This window comes from Agaricus bisporus, assembly GCF_000300575.1.
Source record: "Agaricus bisporus var. bisporus H97 unplaced genomic scaffold AGABI2scaffold_7, whole genome shotgun sequence".
Taxonomy (NCBI): Eukaryota; Fungi; Basidiomycota; class Agaricomycetes; order Agaricales; family Agaricaceae; genus Agaricus; species Agaricus bisporus.
In genome coordinates this window covers 1,343,948-1,363,620 of record NW_006267370.1, presented here as the reverse complement: position 1 = coordinate 1,363,620, position 19,673 = coordinate 1,343,948, and the positions used below count along the sequence as shown (strand labels likewise).

The window sequence follows — 19,673 nt, the reverse complement described above, 5'->3', positions numbered from 1 at the left end:
ACCGGTATTCTACTATACTTATACTGAGAACAGTCATTTTTATTATTGGATCAGCATCACATAAAGCTGAACATCGTGAACGGATGTGGAGCGCAACGTCGGTGCTCTGTAGAGGAAGGTGTGTCCACTTTCGACGACTGTAATTCCGGTACAAACATGGAGCGAATCTGAGGTTGAGCGATTCCAGCTCTTCAAGTAATCTCACTTTTTCTGCCTTTAAACGTTTATTTTGAGAAGCATTGTCGGATGGTTTGACGCTATGCTAGTGAGTGAAATAGACAAGTCCTCCTCTTCTTCTCTCGGTGGATGCCCTATTTCAAATCGTCGATTATTTCTGATTTCATACTCTTCGCAGGTTTATGTACTACAAACATCATAGGGATGATTGCTGACTCCGCCCTGGTTATGACAACATTTTTCTTCAACGCCACTCGGTGCCTGACAAATATATTCTGATTCCCCTCATTCGGCTTTTTGAAATCTCCATTTTGTCGCCCCGAGTGCTATGCTGGCATTTAATTCCATGGGGGAGTGGGGTAGGCAAAAGATACAGAAGAAAACATCAAGGCGAAACCTTGCGTACAGTTCAATTAAAATGCTATATAACTAAAACCACAAAAACAAAGCGTACGAAGAAAAGTAATGGGAGGATGAGGCGTCAAGAAGTTAGTAAAACAATGTAAAACTTATTCGTAATAATTACAAGAACAATCGAATGGGCGAATATCCCGTGGTACAGGATAAAGTTCATTGTCGGGTTATGCCAAAGGTAGTGATAATAAAGGAATAAGCAGGATACGGCGGCCAAATAATTCGTGAGGAAATGCGCCAACTTGCGGGTTTCCGAGTCAGACCTCAGGAATTGAGCAAAGAGAAGAGATACTATGGCAGCAATTCCAACGATTAGGAAGACATTTCTGTCCATGAGGTGACGGTTTGACGCAAAGAAAATCTACGCGTTGGTGGTCCTCACTGCTACCAACAGACGCCCTTTAAATACCCAAATTTCCTTAGGGTCGTGGCGGGTGCGACGTCCAGACTGTTGAGTGGCCAAGGTGCATTGACGTCCAAGTCCATGGCAGTGGCTCGTGAATGCTATCATGTCTTCCCGTGCACCACCCAAAGCGGACAGGTATCTATTGTCTTCGGGATTCAGGAAGCACCAAGGCATACGATCACTGCTTCAAGCTACTCACGCAGCCACTCCGAAAACGACCATGAAATGGACAAACCCGCCTAAAAATAGGCAACCTAATTGCAAAGCTCTTGAGTGGCTACACTGCATGCACGCGAACTTACTCGAAGCGACCGGACAAAGAGGTTTTAAGTCGCTTATTTTCTACTCAGCTTTTCTCTGATCACGGCCGCCTATTCCATTTCGAGTCTCCTCCTTGTCCTTTTCCCCTTTTGTACCCACTGTCGACCCTGGCGAAATGGAGATCATTCCTATTGGGGCTTCAAAAATTAGATAAGACGTCATAACAAGGGTAGAAGCGTACTCAGGCTTTGCACGGCAGTCATGTAGTGACGTTCGATAGGCGGCAAAGTTCACATCGGATGGTCTGGTTTGTTTCTAGACTATAACCAGAAAGAAAGCAAGTTCACCCGCCGAGCGAATAAAGAAGATAGAAAGTAAAAAAGAAAAGAATAAAAATTGAAGGAGGATGCAATATTCAAACTCGTCAAATCCTGGCCAAGAAAACAAGCGCATGCAACAGATAACAAACGACTATGAAGACGAAGAAAGTTAATCAGATTAGATGGGCGATTGGATGGTGGAAGATATACAATGTAACAAGACCAGTGAAGATGCAAAAGAGGATGAGTGGAAAAGATAATACAAGAATACGAACAATGAATATAGTCAGAAACATAACCTCAAGTTGAATTTGGAGTCTGACGGTCTGACCGGGCTCGGACGGTGTCACGGGGAGAGGTTGGTACAAATGAAGATAAGGAGGGGAAAAAGGGATGAAATAAAATTATAAAAAAGGGTGAGAGGAACACTGTAAGGGCCAAGGAAGAAGAAAAGCTTAAATGAAAGCGGTACTCGTTGTGGCGGTCGTTCCTACCTTGCCAAGTCCGTCCGCCCCGATATCTAACTTTCCGATGAAGATCCGATATATATCTTCTATAATATTGGATGGCTGAAATAAATGCAATGCAAAAATCGAATAATCGAACATTCGTACAACAAATTACATCCAGAAAAAAAGGGAACACAACTTGAGAGAAAGGAAGGAATGGTAGGAGATTAATGATTCAATGTATGATATCTCTGTAAAATAGTATCTCAATGAAAGTTCTTCGTAAAATCAGAGGAGATCAAAGGAGATCACCTACCTCAGCTTCTCGATCTTTCTTCTTCATATCTGCAACCAAGATTAATTTGAGGGGGAGAGGATATGGAGGATATGTTTCTGTCATTCGTATAACGTCATAAGCTATCATGATAAGAAAAGGAAGCATAGGCCTGGCATAGGCTATGAATAAAAGATATGTTCACGTATGTCAATCAGTTCCCGAAAAAACATAAAACCCGAATTTACCGGCAAGACCTACATAGCAAGCAAGCATAGTAAGATAGCGCTCTTTCCACCCCCGTTGTCCAGGCTCATCGACATCTTACTGCACCCCTTGTTCTACTTTTCTGCTTCGACACCTTGCCCGTGCTCTTTTTCCACTCGATCATATATCTCCAAAAAACAAACTGAACGGAAAGGACCAAAAAGAAGGCCGAGGGGATGAAGACCGCCGTCGGATCCGAAATCAAAAACAAAAGCGATACATAGAAATATCGCGCGGGAGGCACAAACAAGAATTGAAGAAGATCGCAGAAGACGCGAAGAGGTAAAATGATTATGAGAGTGAGAAATCGCAGAGGAGCGAGGAGGAATAGTAGTAGGACAGCTTCCTTTGCTAGTGGAGGGGAGATAAACATAAATGGGATAGGGCCATAGGCAACGCCGCGGCGAATATATACTGATTGAACCACTTGATCAGGGACTACGGGTAGAAACAAATATACGTACACTCCAAATCGGCGGTGAAGTCAGGATAAAATATCAAAATAGGGTAGACTGTCTTGCACTTTGTGCGGCTCTAAGGCCATTAGGAGTACCGAATGACCTAGGAAATTGAACGAAGGGACAGCTAGGCTCTAAGGAAGTCGAATGCAGAACGAAAAGAAAAGATGAGATTGAACCAAAAGAAGAACACCGTAAGATGGTGGGGTACATTACACATGATGTCGTAAAAGAAAAGGAATGAGAGATAAGAAAATTAGCTGTCCAAGCCGAAAACTCTATCCATGTGTTGGGGCACTTCGCCAAGCACTTTGCATCGCAATCCGTTTTGCCTATGAACCAATTAAGTACATCAATCCATGATAGCAAAAGGACTAGATAATAGTCACCTGTTCAAGCGAAATTGAGCCTTCTCGTAATTCTACCCGTTGCGGCATTGAATCATCGTCATCGTCATCATCGTCAAACCCTGTCTTCGCAGCACCGGGCCTTATAGCACCGAAAGCGGCTTTCCCGCCGGCGAGTGAGAAAGGCGTTGACTGAACTGCCGTACCAAACACGCTAGAATTCTTCGGAGCCCCGAACGGCGCGAAATCACTGACGACTTTACGCGGTGGTGATGATGGCGGAGATCGTGAGAAGGGTAAGGGTTTGATTTTGGGCGGTGGTGAACGCGAGGGTGTATACAATGAACCGTAAGGGTATGAGTGACGTGAGAGATGCTGCCTTGACTGTAGATATTTCTCTGTGAATCGAGTACCATGCACCTAACAACAGACGAGTCGTGATTACAAACGCAAAGGAGTAGAACCGGGATAACTTACCCGTTTCAACAGAGGTCGAGCCTCAGCCAAAGAATTGGCATGCATAAACACATTAACATTATGTTTCGCCTCTTCCGACTCCTTGTATATGCTTTCGATAACAACCTTCTTTGTGTTTTCATTCCGCAACAAAAGCCTCTCGTGCAGTTCACGGGCCACATCATCGACGCTCTCGTGGTTTCCATGAATACGTTCCGCGACAGCAGCACCAACTTCTAGAACAAGTCGTTCCATATCCAGGTTCTCTAGCACGCTACCAACAATAGCATGTGCGAGGAGGTCGGCAGTTGTGAGCGGGAGCATCAATCCAGAAGTGATGTTGGTTATCGCTTGATAGAAATCCGTAGCATACTGATATTTCTTAGTCAGTATTTCAGCGGTGAAAACGTACCACGTAGATCAAACATACCGAGTAACCACTGAGTGCAGGTTCACAAGCCACAAAGAACTGATGAATTCAATTCGCTTGTGGCTCCACAAGGTCGCGATTTCAAAATTAAGCTTACCAGCGTAATACCCTTAGTCGCCATGATCCTGACAAGAGTCAGTGGATCATAACCATCTGGTGATCCATCGTCAAAACCTAGAGAAACATACAATCATCAAATCTGAGTAGAACAGTTGATTCAAAGGGACACGTTACCATCGCCATACTCGCCAATACCATGTGGAGGTGCGTCAGCAATAAGGACAATCATCTTGGTTGCTCCTTCCCTCCAATCCATGTGCAAGGCATCAGCAAGAGCTGCAGTGATAGCTTCAGGACCATCTCCACCGCCTGAAGCATACAAGGTCGAAAGGTCTTTATGAACTTTGCTAATGTCTGATGAAAAGCCAAAGTTCTTGGTGATGTATGTATGATCCTGTGGCGGATGGTCTCGAAAAGCGACCAGACCGACCCTCAAATCGTCTTGGTACTGGAGTTTGCCAGACTCGAAGATATAAGCACAGATGGCCTCGATGTTCTTTGTTGCAGATGTGATGTAGGATCCCTGGCTGCCGGTGCAGTCCTGGATAAAGACGAGGTCCCTGAGAGGTGTAAGAGGGTTCAACGAGAGGAGAGTGTGTAGAAGAGGAGTGGTGTGCAGTTGGTGGGTAAGTGGTGTTGATTGACTTACAGCATCTTTCTATCCTCGTCGGCGGCCGTCCTGAGGTGGGAGAGAGGCGGCTGCTCACTGACCTCAGTAACCGGGTCGATGTCCATGGCTTGTTTGGGAGAGAGGGATCGATGGAGAGATGGATCAGCGCAGGTCAGACTTTTAAAGTCAGAGTCTCCACAACTCTGTCCTCTTTCGGACTCTACCGGATATCTGCCCTCAACGAGGCCGCCACGAGGAAATCCAAGTACAATCTATTATACTACCGTCTACCGTCTACCGCCTACCCCCAACAGCCAGCTGCTCCAAGGCGCTCCCCAGCCCCCTAGCCCTAGCGGTGTCCGTACATTCCGAAATAACACCACCAGCGCAGCCGTGCACCCTCCCAAGATCGCAGTCAGCGTAAAATACATCCTTAGCCTCGCGGCTGGTGTCAACGCACGGTCGGCGCCGCCAGGTATCGCCGAATTACTAAATACACACACCTCATCAGAAACGCCTGCAGAAAAACGTGGGCTACTTACGGGTTCATCGCTATTCTGCAAATAGTATGAAACACGTCTGCCAATTGTCCATCCTTGACACTGACGGACACGGGCACTTGCAGGCTTAATCGTCTGCAATACACATCTGGTTGCACTTCATGCCGCTGGACACGCGTAGATCAATAGACCCTTCCCATTTCCGGTTAAAATATCCTCACCTGTAACGCTAGGTCCAAATCAGACTTCGTTGCCACGAAAAGTGTGGGTATATGGTCCAAACTATATTGTTGCTACATTCACTCAATGAGCATCCCCCGATTAGCTGCTATACTTGTCCACTCACCCGTAGGTTGCTGATATATGAAAACGAATTTGTGTCGCTCGAGTCGTGCACGTAAACTATCACATCTGGTTGATCGGTTTTCTTTGAACTTCGCAGAGTTTCTGCCTCGTAACGTGATCCAAACTCTTGCAGCTAGGAGAAAATTGTCAATCGCAACGCACACTCAACCCAATAGGAACACTAACCACCAAGTACTTTTCTGACCCATCGAGATCCACCGCGTTCACCACGTTTATAGGTTTACTCGTGGGCTCGTACGCGGGGTTATAAGGCTTCCCTGCAAAAGCCCGAAGGAGAGCCGTCTTCCCTGATCCAGCTGCACCACAAACATAACACAAAAAGACATTTCGCGTAACTTTGCCCTTTCTTCTGTCCAGTTTCCGCGCTCTCGTCACTTGTAATGCTTCGGTCTGTGATTCACCAGGGTAGCCCAAATACGCTAGATATGCGAGCGTGATTTTGTGGTCCAAGAGTGTTGTCATACTGCCTCATGTGCTATGAATAAGAAATTCTAGATCAAACTTTGGGAAGACACACCTCCATTGGGCTAACCACCCCTGTAATGTCACAGCGCCCGTGTCATCAGACAATGTCGTGTCAGGAAACTTTTGCGTTGCCCAAGGATTACCGGGCGATGTACTGAAAACTTCATCCAACTCGTCGATCTTGAGGGCGCCATCCTGATCCTAGGCACAGGAATAAGAAACAATAAATCGCCTAGTTAGGGCAAACCAACTTACTTTATCAAATGTCTCAAAAATATCCGTGAAGAATTGGTATCCCAATGGACTCAGTTCAACAGAGCAATCCGAAGGAACGTCAAATCTAGGTAAATAAAAATTTACAGGGTTCCTTTGGAATTCGTTACAGGTATTATAGTACACGTACCTAGGCATAAGGAAGGCTTCCGTCAGTCGAAGGTCCTCTGCATATCCGAATTTGCGTAACACAGTCCATGTCGTTTCGAGGCGTCCACGTTGAATAAAGATAGTGTGCAGATATAAGAAACCAGCTTCAGTTAGGCCCTCATCTCGTACACCGCCATCAGCATGCTCTTGAACCATGGCTCTGATGCCTTCGAGTTCTTGTAGCTGTAGAGGGGCATCGAAACATTTACGCTAATTTCGACGCAGATTTCATCAAAAAGCGAGATCTGAAAAGAGGTCTACCAAACATACCTGGAACTCATTGAGTTCGGCAGCGTCAAGTATTCCGTCTTTATTTGTGTCGCAAATTTTAAATATTCGACGTAGTGCCGCTACACATGCAGGCTTGAGGACCTGATTAAGGTGGTGAGATGTTAGATCCGGCAAGCGAATGAAAGGAGTACGGACATGATCGCGAGAATCATAGAGGGGTGCTGTAGGATGTAAAACAGCCTTCTGAGCAAAATAGAAGACTTCAGAAACGTTGAGGGGAAGTTTGGCGGAACACTCGACGCAAGTTTCTACTTCCTTCACGCCAAAATTAAGGATCAAATTTGGTTATCACGCGTAAACGCAGCGGGTCAAACGAACCTTAAACTCGTTCATAATAGGAACAATCTCATCCTCCAGTGCCTCGTTGGTAACCTCTCCGCCACGCAAGTCGATTTTATTGCCAATGAGGATAACAGGGACCTATTGGCCGTCTTGAGCATGAGCACTGGATACGAAGAAGGATATTACGTTAACACCAAGTTGGCGGAAGTGCGGTAACCAGTAGGTGGGGATGCGGTCAAAGGAATTAGGGTTGTCTATAGAATAAACGACGCAAATGACATGCGCTTTTCTGATTTCGGATTCGAGATGCGCACGGTCCTGCGGTCCGGCTGGCGAGATAGGATACAAAGGTCAGCAAGTTGTGCTAGTCAGGAGACGAAAGGAGACTCACCTCCCGAATCGACGATGTAGGTCGTGACGTTTTCCGGAGTGACCTCCGGAGGAATTGTAACCTCGGGAACAACATGTTGAACCTGAGAGTGATGTAGAAATCCGAGAGTAGTAGAGGATTAGAACGCGTACATGAGCGACGAAGGATTCCTTAATTAGGGACGTGATGATGGTGCTCTTGCCTACACCCTCTGCTCGCGTGCGTGAGTCGGACTTGGCGAAGAGACAGAGGAAACAGAACTGACCATCGCCGACGAGGAGAATGCGTACATCTCGCCTCATTTCCCGGAGTTGAAAGTCGATGGCAGCGGGAGTCGGTGAAAAAGAGAATTGAGCGACGACACGAATTCCATCGGCAGTCGTCCTCCATTCTCTCACGTGATCCAGCTCCTAAATATAGACTTGTGATAGAAAGACTTAAGTACTTCATCTACCACATGCTGAGCAAAATGCTGACTCTTGTTCACTTTGTATCGCGTGCCTGAACGCATAGGTGACTGTAAGCTTGAAAAACCCTGGCATGATATTTGCTTGGTACGATGTTCCAAGGTGGAGAGTGTAGTAGGGCCCAGTCAAAAATGCAGCGTGCGTTCCGCTGGTCGAAGAGGCGCGTTCTGTGTGCGAACTGAGGGGCCTTCGGACGGGAAAGTATTTCAGCGACACATACCTTGACATGTTGATCAACGCATCTGGGATATATGACGGACAGCAGAGGGGGTAAGCTATTTATGCTGTTGCGCCAATCACGGTCACTAAAGTCAATAGTTTATAGCCAGTCATCATGGAGAAAGGTAAGCAGAAGGCTGGCGTTACTACGACTGACGCTTCCAGGCCACCTGCCACTGCCAAACTGGCAGCACCGACGTCAAGAACTGAATTCATTCCGCCGGAACCTCAAGCGGGTAATCATCCACTCCAGTTGTCATCACTTAACAGATCCCGGGCGCCCTAGGTTGGTACGACAACCAAGCCGATGGTCTTTCAATGAATTCGAGCTAGACATCTTCGGAGCAAGAACGTCAAGTAAGTCCAGCCACCCTCATGCTTTCACCATATTCATGTATGATTTTCAGGGATTCACAGTCGTGCGACTGGAAGACTTGCTTGTGGAGCGCGGTGTCGATATGTTGAAATCAAAACCTAAAACGTATGAGAGCCACTGAAGCAACTTGATTGACTCTAGTTTTGTGTATTTATACACGCATAATTTATATCCACTGGGATATTATGGACAAGATCAACACCTGCGCCGATGAGATTTGCGCGAGACTCAAGGAGAAGGTTTCGGAGAAGTCGAGGAAAAGCCCGTATTATCGTAGTAGTAGATGATGTCCATTTGCGTCAATGAGAATGTATTCTGACATTAACGTGCGACTAAATTACCATAGCGGGTGCGGTTCACATGACAACGTGCTGCCACAACTGAGTTGACGGAGTCCGACATTTCCATGACATTTACCAGCGATCTCCGGACAAGAGTGATTCCATTCCGATTCCGTCCGTGCTGCTCGCCATTTGCATGCAAATCGCATGTAATTCGCACGTGAATGACATCCACTGGGCAAAAAAGTGCCAAGATGCGATTTACCCTACATTTCCATGTCAACTCCATGTCAAACACATGTAAGCTGTATGTTACTGAACGAGTCAAATGTCATCATGACACTGATGAAGCCCGTATGTCTCTCACTAGCGCGTTTTTGGTCTGCTGTAAAGGATCTTTAAATCCCTATCAAGTAGTCACATGACTCAAGTAGGTTTACTTCAAAGCCCCGACAGCGGGGACGTTAGGTTCGCCTAGCTTAATTTTCACAGATGTTCACAAATCTACCCAACGACGTCCTCATTTGCATATTTCAATTCTTGTCCCCGGTCGAGCTCGCCCATCTTTCCCTGGCATGCAGTGTTCTGTATCATTTGGTGCGTCCTACGTCTCCACCTATCAGTGAATGGTACTACATCTATCGTCAGGTCAATGAATACGGCTGGTCTGCCTACCTACGCTCGCACATAAGGCCTTCCCAAAGCCTTTCCCGTGCCAGAGCGCGCTGGCCGGCGCGACTCCGCGCCAAATACGATTACCTCACCGATGAAGCCTGGCACAACAATTCTTTCGTCGCAAGGCCGCTATCTCACCCTTGGCAGGGCAAGAGTTCTCCACTCCTTATCATTTCACAGAACCGCCTCATCGTTGCTTCGGGGACTACCCTCCATTCTTTCACATTCGGTACATCTGGTGATGAATCAAATACTTCCCCACCCGTCTCCTTCGAGGCCTCATTCTCTCTATCGAGTGAACATTCGCCTTGTAAAGAGATCACTGGCGTTACTCTGGTTTCTTCCGATGGCTCCAATGACGTTCTTTTTGTTGCTTTCCAAGACAGCGTTATAGAACGCATCTCCATTTCAGCATCGGATGGTATCACCCCACCCAGCATCACCCGTCACCACGCTAGTACAATACCCGATAGTGACCCTGTCGAAAGTCTCTCATCTGCCTCTGATCTTCTATTATCGCTATCTCTCAATGGATCCGTTAAACTCGCAAATCACCGTGATTTAACCTCTTCTGTAGGGCTTAATTGGAATTCCACAGAAGATCTCAAAGCACGTAGCTGGGCGTCGTACCTGTGTCTTTCGTCTTCCACTCCCTATGCTGCATTCGGAACCTCCAATCGCTCTGCACCACTTCCCATCTATACTCTACCTTACCACCAATTCTCATCCTCTATACCATCCTTGCTTCTCACATCCGGATCAAGATCTAATTCTCCCATAACCACATCTTCTTCCGCTGTCTACGGACTCTCTCAAGCACCTCCTTCTTCTCCCTGGGGTTCTTCACCTCAAATTCTAGTTGCCGGTTGGTACGATAGTAAAGTTCGGTGTTATGATCTCCGCACTCCAACTTCGTCCTCTATCCCCTTCCAATCCTCCGACTCCCTTAACGGTACACCATCGTCATCATTGGTGAGCGTGCCAGCGCTCAATCCAGTACTTTCACTCCATAATCCTTGGTCATATGAACCCATATATTCTGTCTCCTGCGGTGGTGGTTCAGGAAGTTTTATCGCTGCAGGTGCTGCACGTCATAGCGTACTCTCTTTTTGGGATATCCGATCTCCGAAAGGAGGATGGAGCGTACATGCTCCAGGAAATGATACTTCACCCGTTTATTCAGTCATTCTTGAAAGTTCAAGGTGTTTTGGAGCTACGGAACGTCGACCCTTTGTTTATGATTTCGTGAGTTGACTTATCTTTCTCTTTCTTTTTCCTTATCGAATGCGACACGATTCTAATTTTCTTCTTAGGGACCTGGCGTGATTATCGATACATACCCACCTATCACGCGTGTGCGAGGTGATAAGCTCAAATTTGAAAAATCATCCGGTCGGAAAGGCGTTGATTACTACGTGACGAAATACCCTCATAGCCGAGGAAATATATTTATCGATCATTGAAAAGTGTTAATCTTGTTCCTTCATGTATGTGTCTACACCATAATATTCGAACCCTCTAGACTTGTTTCATGTTTCGAAACTACTACTTATAAATTATGTACCTGGTCATGCGTGTTGCCGTACTAATCATATACAACAGCCCCTTGATACATGTAAATCAATCAATGTAGAAGAACAGGTATAAAGAAAACGAAAGATTGTAGCCCGCATGCAAATGGAATAAAGTAGCGACAATGATACTACGAATGATACCGAAAGAGAGATGCTTATAAAGAAATCGGTCAATTGACCGCTATGCTATATACATAGCTACAAAACGAGATGAGATCCAATAATGAAATCCAGTGATGAGAGGAAGAAATGCTAATGACACTAAATGTAGAACATACAACGAGAGAGCTAGTACACGGAAGCTTTGAAAGAACAAAGGTTCAAACCATAGATATATACCGGTAGAGATGTTTCAGGTTGCACATGGTTCGGTAGATGCAGGGGTCAAACGAAGAGGTCGAGAGGAACTTGAGGAAGAAGGAGGAAGGTGGTGGCCGTAAAGGGAAACCGCTCGTTGTTTTACGAAGCCGGAGCTACTGATTGAGACCGCATTGCCCAATTGAACAACTGTCGCATATCGCTAGTATGGGCTGTGTCCGCAGGTTGCTTGGGTTCTACAAGGAGACTAGGACGGAAATGAGCGTTTGTCATCGCTGCAAAAACTAAATATACACACCTCCGGCGATATAGGTCTTGGAAATCACCACTGCGTTTGGAGTTCTCAAATGACATATTGAGGTAGTCTTGTACCTCCGGTATTGTTTTCAAGTTGTAGGGCACCTGAAAGCGTTGCATATCTATATCATGATATACCCATCAGCCCAATGATTTGTATGTTAGACGAGCCGAATTCTGTCTGACCTTGAACAATCCTCGCTAGTTTGTGATATTTGTTGAAATTTAGGAGTTTCTTATCAGCGTTCAAGGGTGAAACCCGATGTGAAGGGTTGCCTTCTCTGCAGAACGTGACATCCGTCAAATACAGACCTAATCGATGGCGGTCAATAAACAGCTGGATTGAAACTGAGAGTATATACCAAGGAATGGAACCGCTGGTGGACAGGTGTTTCGCAGTCTCGAGCGGTATTCGTGGTAATTCCGACCATGGTCAGCTAATTTTCTCAGTGACTCCAGTTGCGTCTTGGATTTATGAGGCACACTCTAGGAAGTGGTCATATGGTCAACGCACGTCCACACGCGAGTACAGCGAGAAACTTACCGCCCATGTCTGATGCAGACGAGCGATGGTCGACGAGTCCAATGCCGCCAAAATCGACCTTGATGTGCTATAATTGTACAATGAGGTGCATCTCTGCAATTCAAAAAAGCTTAATAATTCCGCCAGATTTGATAAGAAAATAGGGGCTCACATCTGCCACCTTGATGAAAAACTTGATCAACAACGTCCTCCTCTTCAAGTCCCGTTCGTCTAGGATGCTCTCAGCAACCCATCCCGTAATAACAGTGCTCAACGACGAAACGGCCTTCACATTCGTATTCGATCTCGCCTTTGCGCCATCCTGCTGTCCCGCTTCCAAGATTTCTTCTGGTTGAATCGCACAATATAGTGTACATTCCATAACTGTTATCTGTCTCGCCAACTCCAGAGCGTCGAAATCTGTAATACAAACATTCGAATAATCTTTCTTCCGTAACGACATCAAAAGAGCTTTCGTCATATTCGGTCTCGGAATCTCTGAAGTTGGTCCACTGGTGCTGGGTACAAGGAGGGTCTTGTTCAGGGGTGAGTTCTTTGCCTTCACTCCACCCATGTCCATCTCATGTTTCCTCATCTCCAAGAGCTCAAATAACCTCTGTGCAGGAGCTGGGAAAAGGTTCCATAATCCTTCCCTCGTAAACGTCATCAACGTCGGTAGAATAGGATCGTCGACGCCAGGCATCCAATACAGTTCCACCCATTGTCTAATTAAATTTGACACCCTCAATCTGACGGGTAGACCTTTCTTGCGCTGCCACAAGTGCAATTCCTCACTTGATAGCCCGTTGTGTGGTGGTACGAGGTTGTACCGTGCAATGATTGCATCGACGAGGTCGGTGGGAGACGTGAACAGCCTAAAAGTCATGAAGAAGACAACAGAAAACGCAGGGTCTACGACGACATCATGCGGTGTCATCTTCTCTACCAGTGCTTCTAGCGTTGCACCCACAAGGATACCTTCACTGTTGTATGCAACATCCTCCAGCGAGTAGTCGTGCGAATATATCCAATTTTCTGGGTCCTGGTCAAATCCAAGAGGCGCTTGGGGAAGCTCGCCGAAAAGCATTTTCTCCCCGATTGCCGTGTTATCATGCATCCTAGTACTTCCTTCCCAAGTCGTCTTTCCGTCATCCGTGCTTTTTAGTGAAACGGGGAAAAGAATATCAGGTTCGACAGCACCTCCGGATAACAGCAGGGGGTTGGGACGATAATCGGTGGGCGACGTTGCGACGGTGTCAACCGACTCCGTATAGCATGTCTTTGATGTCCCGCTGGTTTCAGAACTGAAAGACAACTCTCTTGAGCGTTTGAGAACAGAGGTAGATGGCCCTGGATGGACCGTCGCTTCTTCCTCCTCCTCCTCCGGGATATCCTGCGTCGATCGGTTTTCTAGAGGAGCACTCATACCAGTTGGTTTGTGCGAGTTGCCACTCGAAAGGGTTTGGTTACTTTGTAGTTGAAGTTGGGGTTCTTCCCCATCCAGAGAAGGAAGGTCGAGAATAAATGCCTTTTCTCCAGCTACACGGTTCAAACACACTTTCACAGCGGCTACGCAATCAGAACCAGCTTTCAAAGCACCAGTAGCCGATCTGATCAACGCAGCCTTCTCCTCTTCCTCTGAAATCAAGGGTGCTAACGGCACCGTCAATTGACGGATTGAATCCGTTAGCTGGCTCGCTACAGTGTATAACGCTTCATTGGCAGACCTGAGGTTGTTCGCTCGATTAGTTGGAATGTCTGGGTGGCTCATGACGGCGACGACGATGGTGAGAATCCTCTCTACCATTCTCACTATGTCTCGCGTAAGCTCATATAAGTGACCAGTACTAGAAGCATGCGATGATCGACTATAGGAATGCGTATGACCGATGAACGCGGCAATGGTCGACAGGTATTGGTCATGAGTAAACCGTAGGGCATTCAACACCTGTAACGATGTTGTTGGACCGGACGGAAAAGGGGGTGGTGATTTGACGGCTAAATATCCTTGAGACGAAGAAGAAGAAGAAGACGAAGTGCTGCTGATTGACGATTCGACCTTGTGTCGACTGACTTCACACTCTCTAGCATTGGCTGCTTGCTCCGCCCGAGCTCTGGTAGTTCTTGATAGTAGTGGATTAACGGGTGGCTGGACGCAAGAAGGCCCGTTCCGAAGATCCATCAAGCTCTTGGCACGCATAGATGTCTGTGAAGAGGAAGAAACACTCGATTTTTTCCATTGCCGCTGTGTAGGCGTGACACCACGTGGAGAGGGTTCTTCCTCTCCTTCGTCCTGCCAGCTACTTCCTGCCAGACTTTCTATCGGAGAAGGGGGCTCCATACCACCATTCTCTGGAAGCTCGATCCCACATTGCACCGCAACGGCAACGAACCGGCGAACTTGGGAAAAAACCACGCCACCAGTTTTCAACATCTCTACGATCTCTTCGGCGAGCTCATTCTCCGAGAGACTAGCATCCGAAGCTCGTTTTGCCTGTGCTACCAGTTTAGCAAGGATAGTTAACAGCCTGCTCCGCTCCTGTGCAAGGGTGGGAAAGCGTCGTAATATGGGCGCATCCCGATTGATCGTCTCCGTGGTATTCAATATTCGACGCACGCATGCAATGATGCAAGCGGCGGACGGTTGGAAGTGTGAGACCCTATTTACCCGCACAGCATTTTGAAGGAGAGAAAGCCCGTGAACCATCGGAATCATGATTGGGGCGGAATAGTGAATAGCATCTGTGGGAAATGCGTCGACAGCGGATTGTCGTCGATGTTGACTTGTTGTAGACGCTACGGTCGGAGACCCATTCTTGGATTGAGCATTCTATGGTCGTTCGTCACAGACAAAATTAATTCAAGGAATATGACAAATTTACTTGTCATGATCACTCACAAGGGCCGCCTGCACTACAGCTATGCTGGACTTTCCAAATTCTACATTCACATAATTGCTTGGGAACCAACCTCTTTTCCCTTCCAATTCTCCGTCCCACCAACCACTTGGATCTCGGTTGAAGACGTGGATCACTTGACCTGCGCGGAAAGATAAACAAGTTGTACTCGACTGTTGGGGTTCATAATCATGCATAGCCATAGCGTATTCGGATTCCATGGTATTGATGCGTAAGGTATCCTCGCGTGGTGAAGCAGGAAGGGGGGAGTGCGCTCGCGTAGTCGCCTTTTGAAAGGGCACAGGAGTGATGGAGGAAGTTGAATCATTTGCGAAAGCTGACACGGAAGACGAGGTTGACGCATCCGATACACTTTGTGATCGTTGCTTTCTGCAGGGAGAAAAGTCGGTACCGACAATCAAGTTCTCCTTGTCGGGTTGTGACTTGGAGGAAATCGAACCCGAGGCAGGCTTGACCCGTTTTTCCAGAGTAAGGCGCGAGGTGTACATGATTGGGCCCTAGACAAGCTGTAAGGCTATGAGTAATTTGGAAGGCGGAAGACGGCGGGAAGTTGATTGGAGTAGGTTAATATCGGCAGAAAAGCGGAGGTTTGAATGAGTGAAAAATGAACAGATCTTCGATCGAAAAATTACACGCACATAATCCGGGTGGCTGGTGGTCGACTATGCAAGGAAGCAGCCAAGAGGGGAAACCGGCTTGTTCGAGCAAGACGGTGCGACGGAAAGGCGATGATAATGATGGTACCAAAATGTCACAAGTAGTACTGTTGAGTTGCCAGGATGCGTTTCCCGTCAAACGGACAGGGCCGCGCAGAATCAAGAGAGGCAAACTATGATTAGTAGGAGGAGATAGAGTACAGTCGGTGAGAGTAAAGGCCCAACGGTGGCCAACTCGAACTGTTCAACAACAATCACAAACATCTCCTTATATCAGTTTTCTCATTCATTGGCATACTGTACTGCTTTCCTCGATTCATTGCGAAGCCGTCCTAATACGAGTTCATTTCAACTTTCGGGCATTCATCACTCGTGATCAATACCAGTCTCCTCGGCCAAACAGGATGCTTCCTTGAGCCCGTCCTAATTTGCGAAAGATGAGTGCTGGTTTCAACTGAAGTATTACCTCTGACGTCAATCGACATACTCGTTGGTACCTGTTGAAATTGAGTTGATCGGACTGCAGTGCAACCCTTATACATAGGGGTTAACCTTGTTCAATCTTCCGCTGCACGATGCGTTTCACTTGATCCGTTCGGAACCAATTCCGGATCATATTTCCACCTCATGTTCGGCTGGGTTTGACTGATGGAGAGTGCGAACCGCCGGCGTCGCCCTGTCACAGACTCCTTATTCGACAAACTTGGAAAGGGGTCTGGCTGCCGGGATGGTTCGAACAAAATACCAGGCAGTGACGGCTTATCTGCTTGGAATTAATCATTAACGGTTAATACACTGGATAAGTAATCCCTCACAATCTTCCGCCCCGAACTTTAGCGGTAAAATATGTCAATTGAGTAGTCCAGCGCATCTGTCACCGTCAGCAAATGCATCTCTGATGAGCTTGGCTAAACAATCGTTTCGTCATATCTCCTGACCTTGAAGGTCGTCATCGTCACCAAGGAAAACAGGGGAATCAAAGCGGACCATGCTACCATAGGTGTGGAAGAAATTATCGGTCAGCAACCTTCTTCTCGTGTTATTCGAGTTGGCCATTATTACGACTATGAGGTTAATCCCAACTATGTATTTGGTTCGTCTGTGGCATACTGATACCCCAAACGACAGTAAAGAAAAGGAGTTAATACTAAACGTCTTCGACCATTTTCTTTCCCGTTCAGAAGCAGTGATGTCTTCAAATAATAGGATCAAAGCCATCCTTAAACTTGCTGAGGGATTTCAAGCTCTATTCCACACAAATGTCGCTGGTAGGTTGGAACATCCGTAAATGATTATTGTCCGATTGGCATTGTAATATCTCACAGAATTTCTATTGCTAGCCACAGTCTCAGCGGTGTACATATAGCCCAAGTCATTTCAGATGATCGTTACACGATCAAATAAACCATTGCATTTTATCAGTATCGACAATGGTGTCAGGACGGAAAAAATAATGCAGCCGTTTATTTATATGTAGGGCCAGAGCAAGTTAATAACAAAAAGCCATGAAGTAAGATCCGAGCGCTGTTCACCCGATGTGTAATTATTCCATTGACAGAGCAACGTGGTTTTCATTGAAGATCAATCTCTTCTTCATACAGGAACATGTTGATCATTATTAGCTGATGACCTGATAGCCAATGCTTAACTGATGGTAAGACTTTAATCGAGCGCAGGTTAAGACTGATATCGGCTCGGGGAGTATTATTCCGACAAGAGTCTAGGATGCCTGTATAAGCCTGTGTCACTGGCAGCAGTGATGAAATGTTTTATTCGCTTTTCGCGGTCGACCAATCGTGCATCAATGCATCAGCTCGGATCAATGTTGTACTTACCACGCCGGGCCATCAAATTGCAACTACCGTGGAACACTGTCAGAACATTGACGTCCTCGAGAAAATGATTGCATTCGCAGGATATTTCTATCGCAACCAAGACACCGATGGGCTTCCTGGCTGATCTCTGTGCCATTGATTTTGTGTCATCCTTCAAGCAGACTTTCTTCCTTCCACGCGCAACATGGACTGCTGAAGACATGCCTGATCTCTCAGGCAAGGTCGCCATCGTCACCGGAGGAAATTCTGGCATCGGAAAGGAAGTAGCCAAAGTGTGTTTTCCGCTGCATTCTAGTTGTACTATGACGTGATTTTCAGGCTTTGTTGGCGCATAATGCCAAGGTGTATATCGGGTGTCGAAGCAAGGAACGAGCGGAACGCGCAATTCTAGATTTGAAGGAGGCAACGGGCAAGGAGGCTATCTTCCTCCCACTTGATTTGGCTAGTTTGGGACGCGTAAAAGATGCTGCGATGCAGTTTGCCAAGTGAGCCAAACGACGTTTTCGTCAGCGCAGGTACGACTGAGTCCGCCATTTCTCAATTATAGCAAAGAGAAGGAGCTGCACTTGTTGATAAACAATGCGTTTGTTCATTTACTCTTCCTCTTCATCTAAAATTTTTGACTCCACCACATAGTGGCGTCATGTTTCCTCCTCATTCTCAACTTAGCGAAGGATATGACACCCAATTCCATACAAACGTGACCGGCGAGTAATATCAAACTTGCTGGAATAATCCAGAAGTACTCACCACACCATAGGTCACTGGTATCTCACAACATTGCTGTTACCAATCTTGTCTGAGACAGTCAAACATTCGCCACCCAAGAGCGTACGCGTCGTCCACGTCTCTTCCGTTGGTCACTACGGGGCGAAGGCTCAGCCATTGAATTTCGCTAGTTTCAAGGATGGAGTAGTGAGAAACAGATATTTCACTCATGAGCTTTACATGCAGAGCAAGTTCGTAAGTAATTCTCAAGAGGAAGCTTATGGGTGACTGTTAATATCTACATATCATCTAGGGTAATATCGTTGTGGCAAATGAATTCCACCGAAGATATGCAGAACAAGGTCTGGTTTCCATTTCCGTACATCCAGGTCAGTAAATCTTCCGAGCTTTCGGAATGTTTACTCATTGATCACTAGGGACTATCAATACCGAGCTTTATCGTCATTTCAGAGTTCCTCTCCTGCCAAGTCTCGTGCTTTACCCACCCAAAACCGGGGCTATCACACCACTTCATGCCGCTACGGCGAAAGATGCTGGGCATTACGGCGGGAAGGTGTGTTTTTGAAAAAACAACGTTGCTCGGTTGTGCGTTATGAACATGGCCGGTCTAACCATTCCTCTTGCAGTACTTATTTCCGTGGGCAAGAACTGGAAAAGCTCGTCCCGACACTGATGATCCAAAGCTTGGAAAAGACCTGTGGACCTGGTTGGAGGAGCAAGTCAAGGATACTTGAAGCAATAAGTTCATACTACTTGATGCCATGGACAGTATATTCCCACCAACATGTGGAGAAATTATTGATTCAACGCTTGTGATAGCACTGTTTATTATACATGAAAGCAACGACTTGGCTAAAGAGACACGGATACTTATATCACTAGTAACGATGTGCATAACCAACGCGAGCCTGAGTCAAATGAAACGCCGGCTCAGAAATTCCGCGGTTTGTACTTTGGCCAGTAGAGCGAGGCCCCAACACTTCTAGACGTTCCTGCGGAGGGTGGGTGACACGCAAATCTCGAAATTTGGCGGAATCAGGGTCGAACTTGATATGTGGGTAGGCTTAGTAATCCGCTATAGCTTAGCCACGGTTGAACAGAAGAAGTGGCCGAGTGCCATGACGAACAAAAAAGCTAATTCTTCAGCAGCTCTCTCCAATACTATATCCTCCTTCACCC

General features: G+C 46.6%; 5 protein-coding genes across 5 annotated transcripts; 2 read left to right on the top strand and 3 right to left on the bottom strand.

Annotated features, from left to right (window-relative positions):
* Positions 1-3,146: 3,146 nt before the first annotated feature.
* AGABI2DRAFT_193862 (hypothetical protein) lies at positions 3,147-5,095 on the bottom strand. Its single transcript, XM_006462694.1, has 7 exons — positions 4,969-5,095; positions 4,494-4,879; positions 4,357-4,433; positions 4,260-4,298; positions 3,851-4,201; positions 3,416-3,793; positions 3,147-3,358 (listed from the first exon to the last, which is right to left on the bottom strand). The coding sequence occupies exons 1-7, from the start codon at positions 5,052-5,054 to the stop codon at positions 3,305-3,307; spliced, it is 1,371 nt and encodes a 456-aa protein (XP_006462757.1). The 5' UTR covers positions 5,055-5,095; the 3' UTR covers positions 3,147-3,304.
* Positions 5,091-7,947, bottom strand: AGABI2DRAFT_224362 (hypothetical protein). The gene is made up of 15 exons (XM_006462693.1): positions 7,892-7,947; positions 7,779-7,837; positions 7,648-7,729; positions 7,443-7,585; positions 7,293-7,394; positions 7,110-7,229; positions 6,954-7,055; positions 6,664-6,893; positions 6,516-6,600; positions 6,313-6,461; positions 5,961-6,258; positions 5,776-5,907; positions 5,651-5,722; positions 5,472-5,596; positions 5,091-5,418 (listed from the first exon to the last, which is right to left on the bottom strand). Exons 1-15 carry the CDS (start codon positions 7,926-7,928, stop codon positions 5,217-5,219), a joined length of 1,938 nt encoding a protein of 645 aa, XP_006462756.1. The 5' UTR covers positions 7,929-7,947; the 3' UTR covers positions 5,091-5,216.
* Positions 7,948-9,420: 1,473 nt separating this feature from the next.
* On the top strand, positions 9,421-11,107 carry AGABI2DRAFT_207357 (hypothetical protein; the record flags this gene model as incomplete). Its single annotated transcript, XM_006462692.1, has 3 exons — positions 9,421-9,566; positions 9,618-10,889; positions 10,958-11,107. Exons 1-3 carry the CDS (start codon positions 9,462-9,464, stop codon positions 11,105-11,107), a joined length of 1,527 nt encoding a protein of 508 aa, XP_006462755.1. The 5' UTR covers positions 9,421-9,461.
* Positions 11,108-11,564: 457 nt separating this feature from the next.
* On the bottom strand, positions 11,565-15,753 carry AGABI2DRAFT_224354 (hypothetical protein). The gene is made up of 7 exons (XM_006462691.1): positions 15,256-15,753; positions 12,529-15,186; positions 12,378-12,470; positions 12,196-12,319; positions 12,020-12,145; positions 11,835-11,955; positions 11,565-11,783 (listed from the first exon to the last, which is right to left on the bottom strand). Exons 1-7 carry the CDS (start codon positions 15,472-15,474, stop codon positions 11,678-11,680), a joined length of 3,447 nt encoding a protein of 1,148 aa, XP_006462754.1. The 5' UTR covers positions 15,475-15,753; the 3' UTR covers positions 11,565-11,677.
* Positions 15,754-17,867: 2,114 nt separating this feature from the next.
* On the top strand, positions 17,868-19,511 carry AGABI2DRAFT_186625 (hypothetical protein). Its single transcript, XM_006462690.1, has 8 exons — positions 17,868-18,037; positions 18,084-18,250; positions 18,313-18,348; positions 18,402-18,472; positions 18,526-18,728; positions 18,787-18,862; positions 18,911-19,047; positions 19,121-19,511. Exons 1-8 carry the CDS (start codon positions 17,873-17,875, stop codon positions 19,226-19,228), a joined length of 963 nt encoding a protein of 320 aa, XP_006462753.1. The 5' UTR covers positions 17,868-17,872; the 3' UTR covers positions 19,229-19,511.
* Positions 19,512-19,673: the final 162 nt, after the last annotated feature.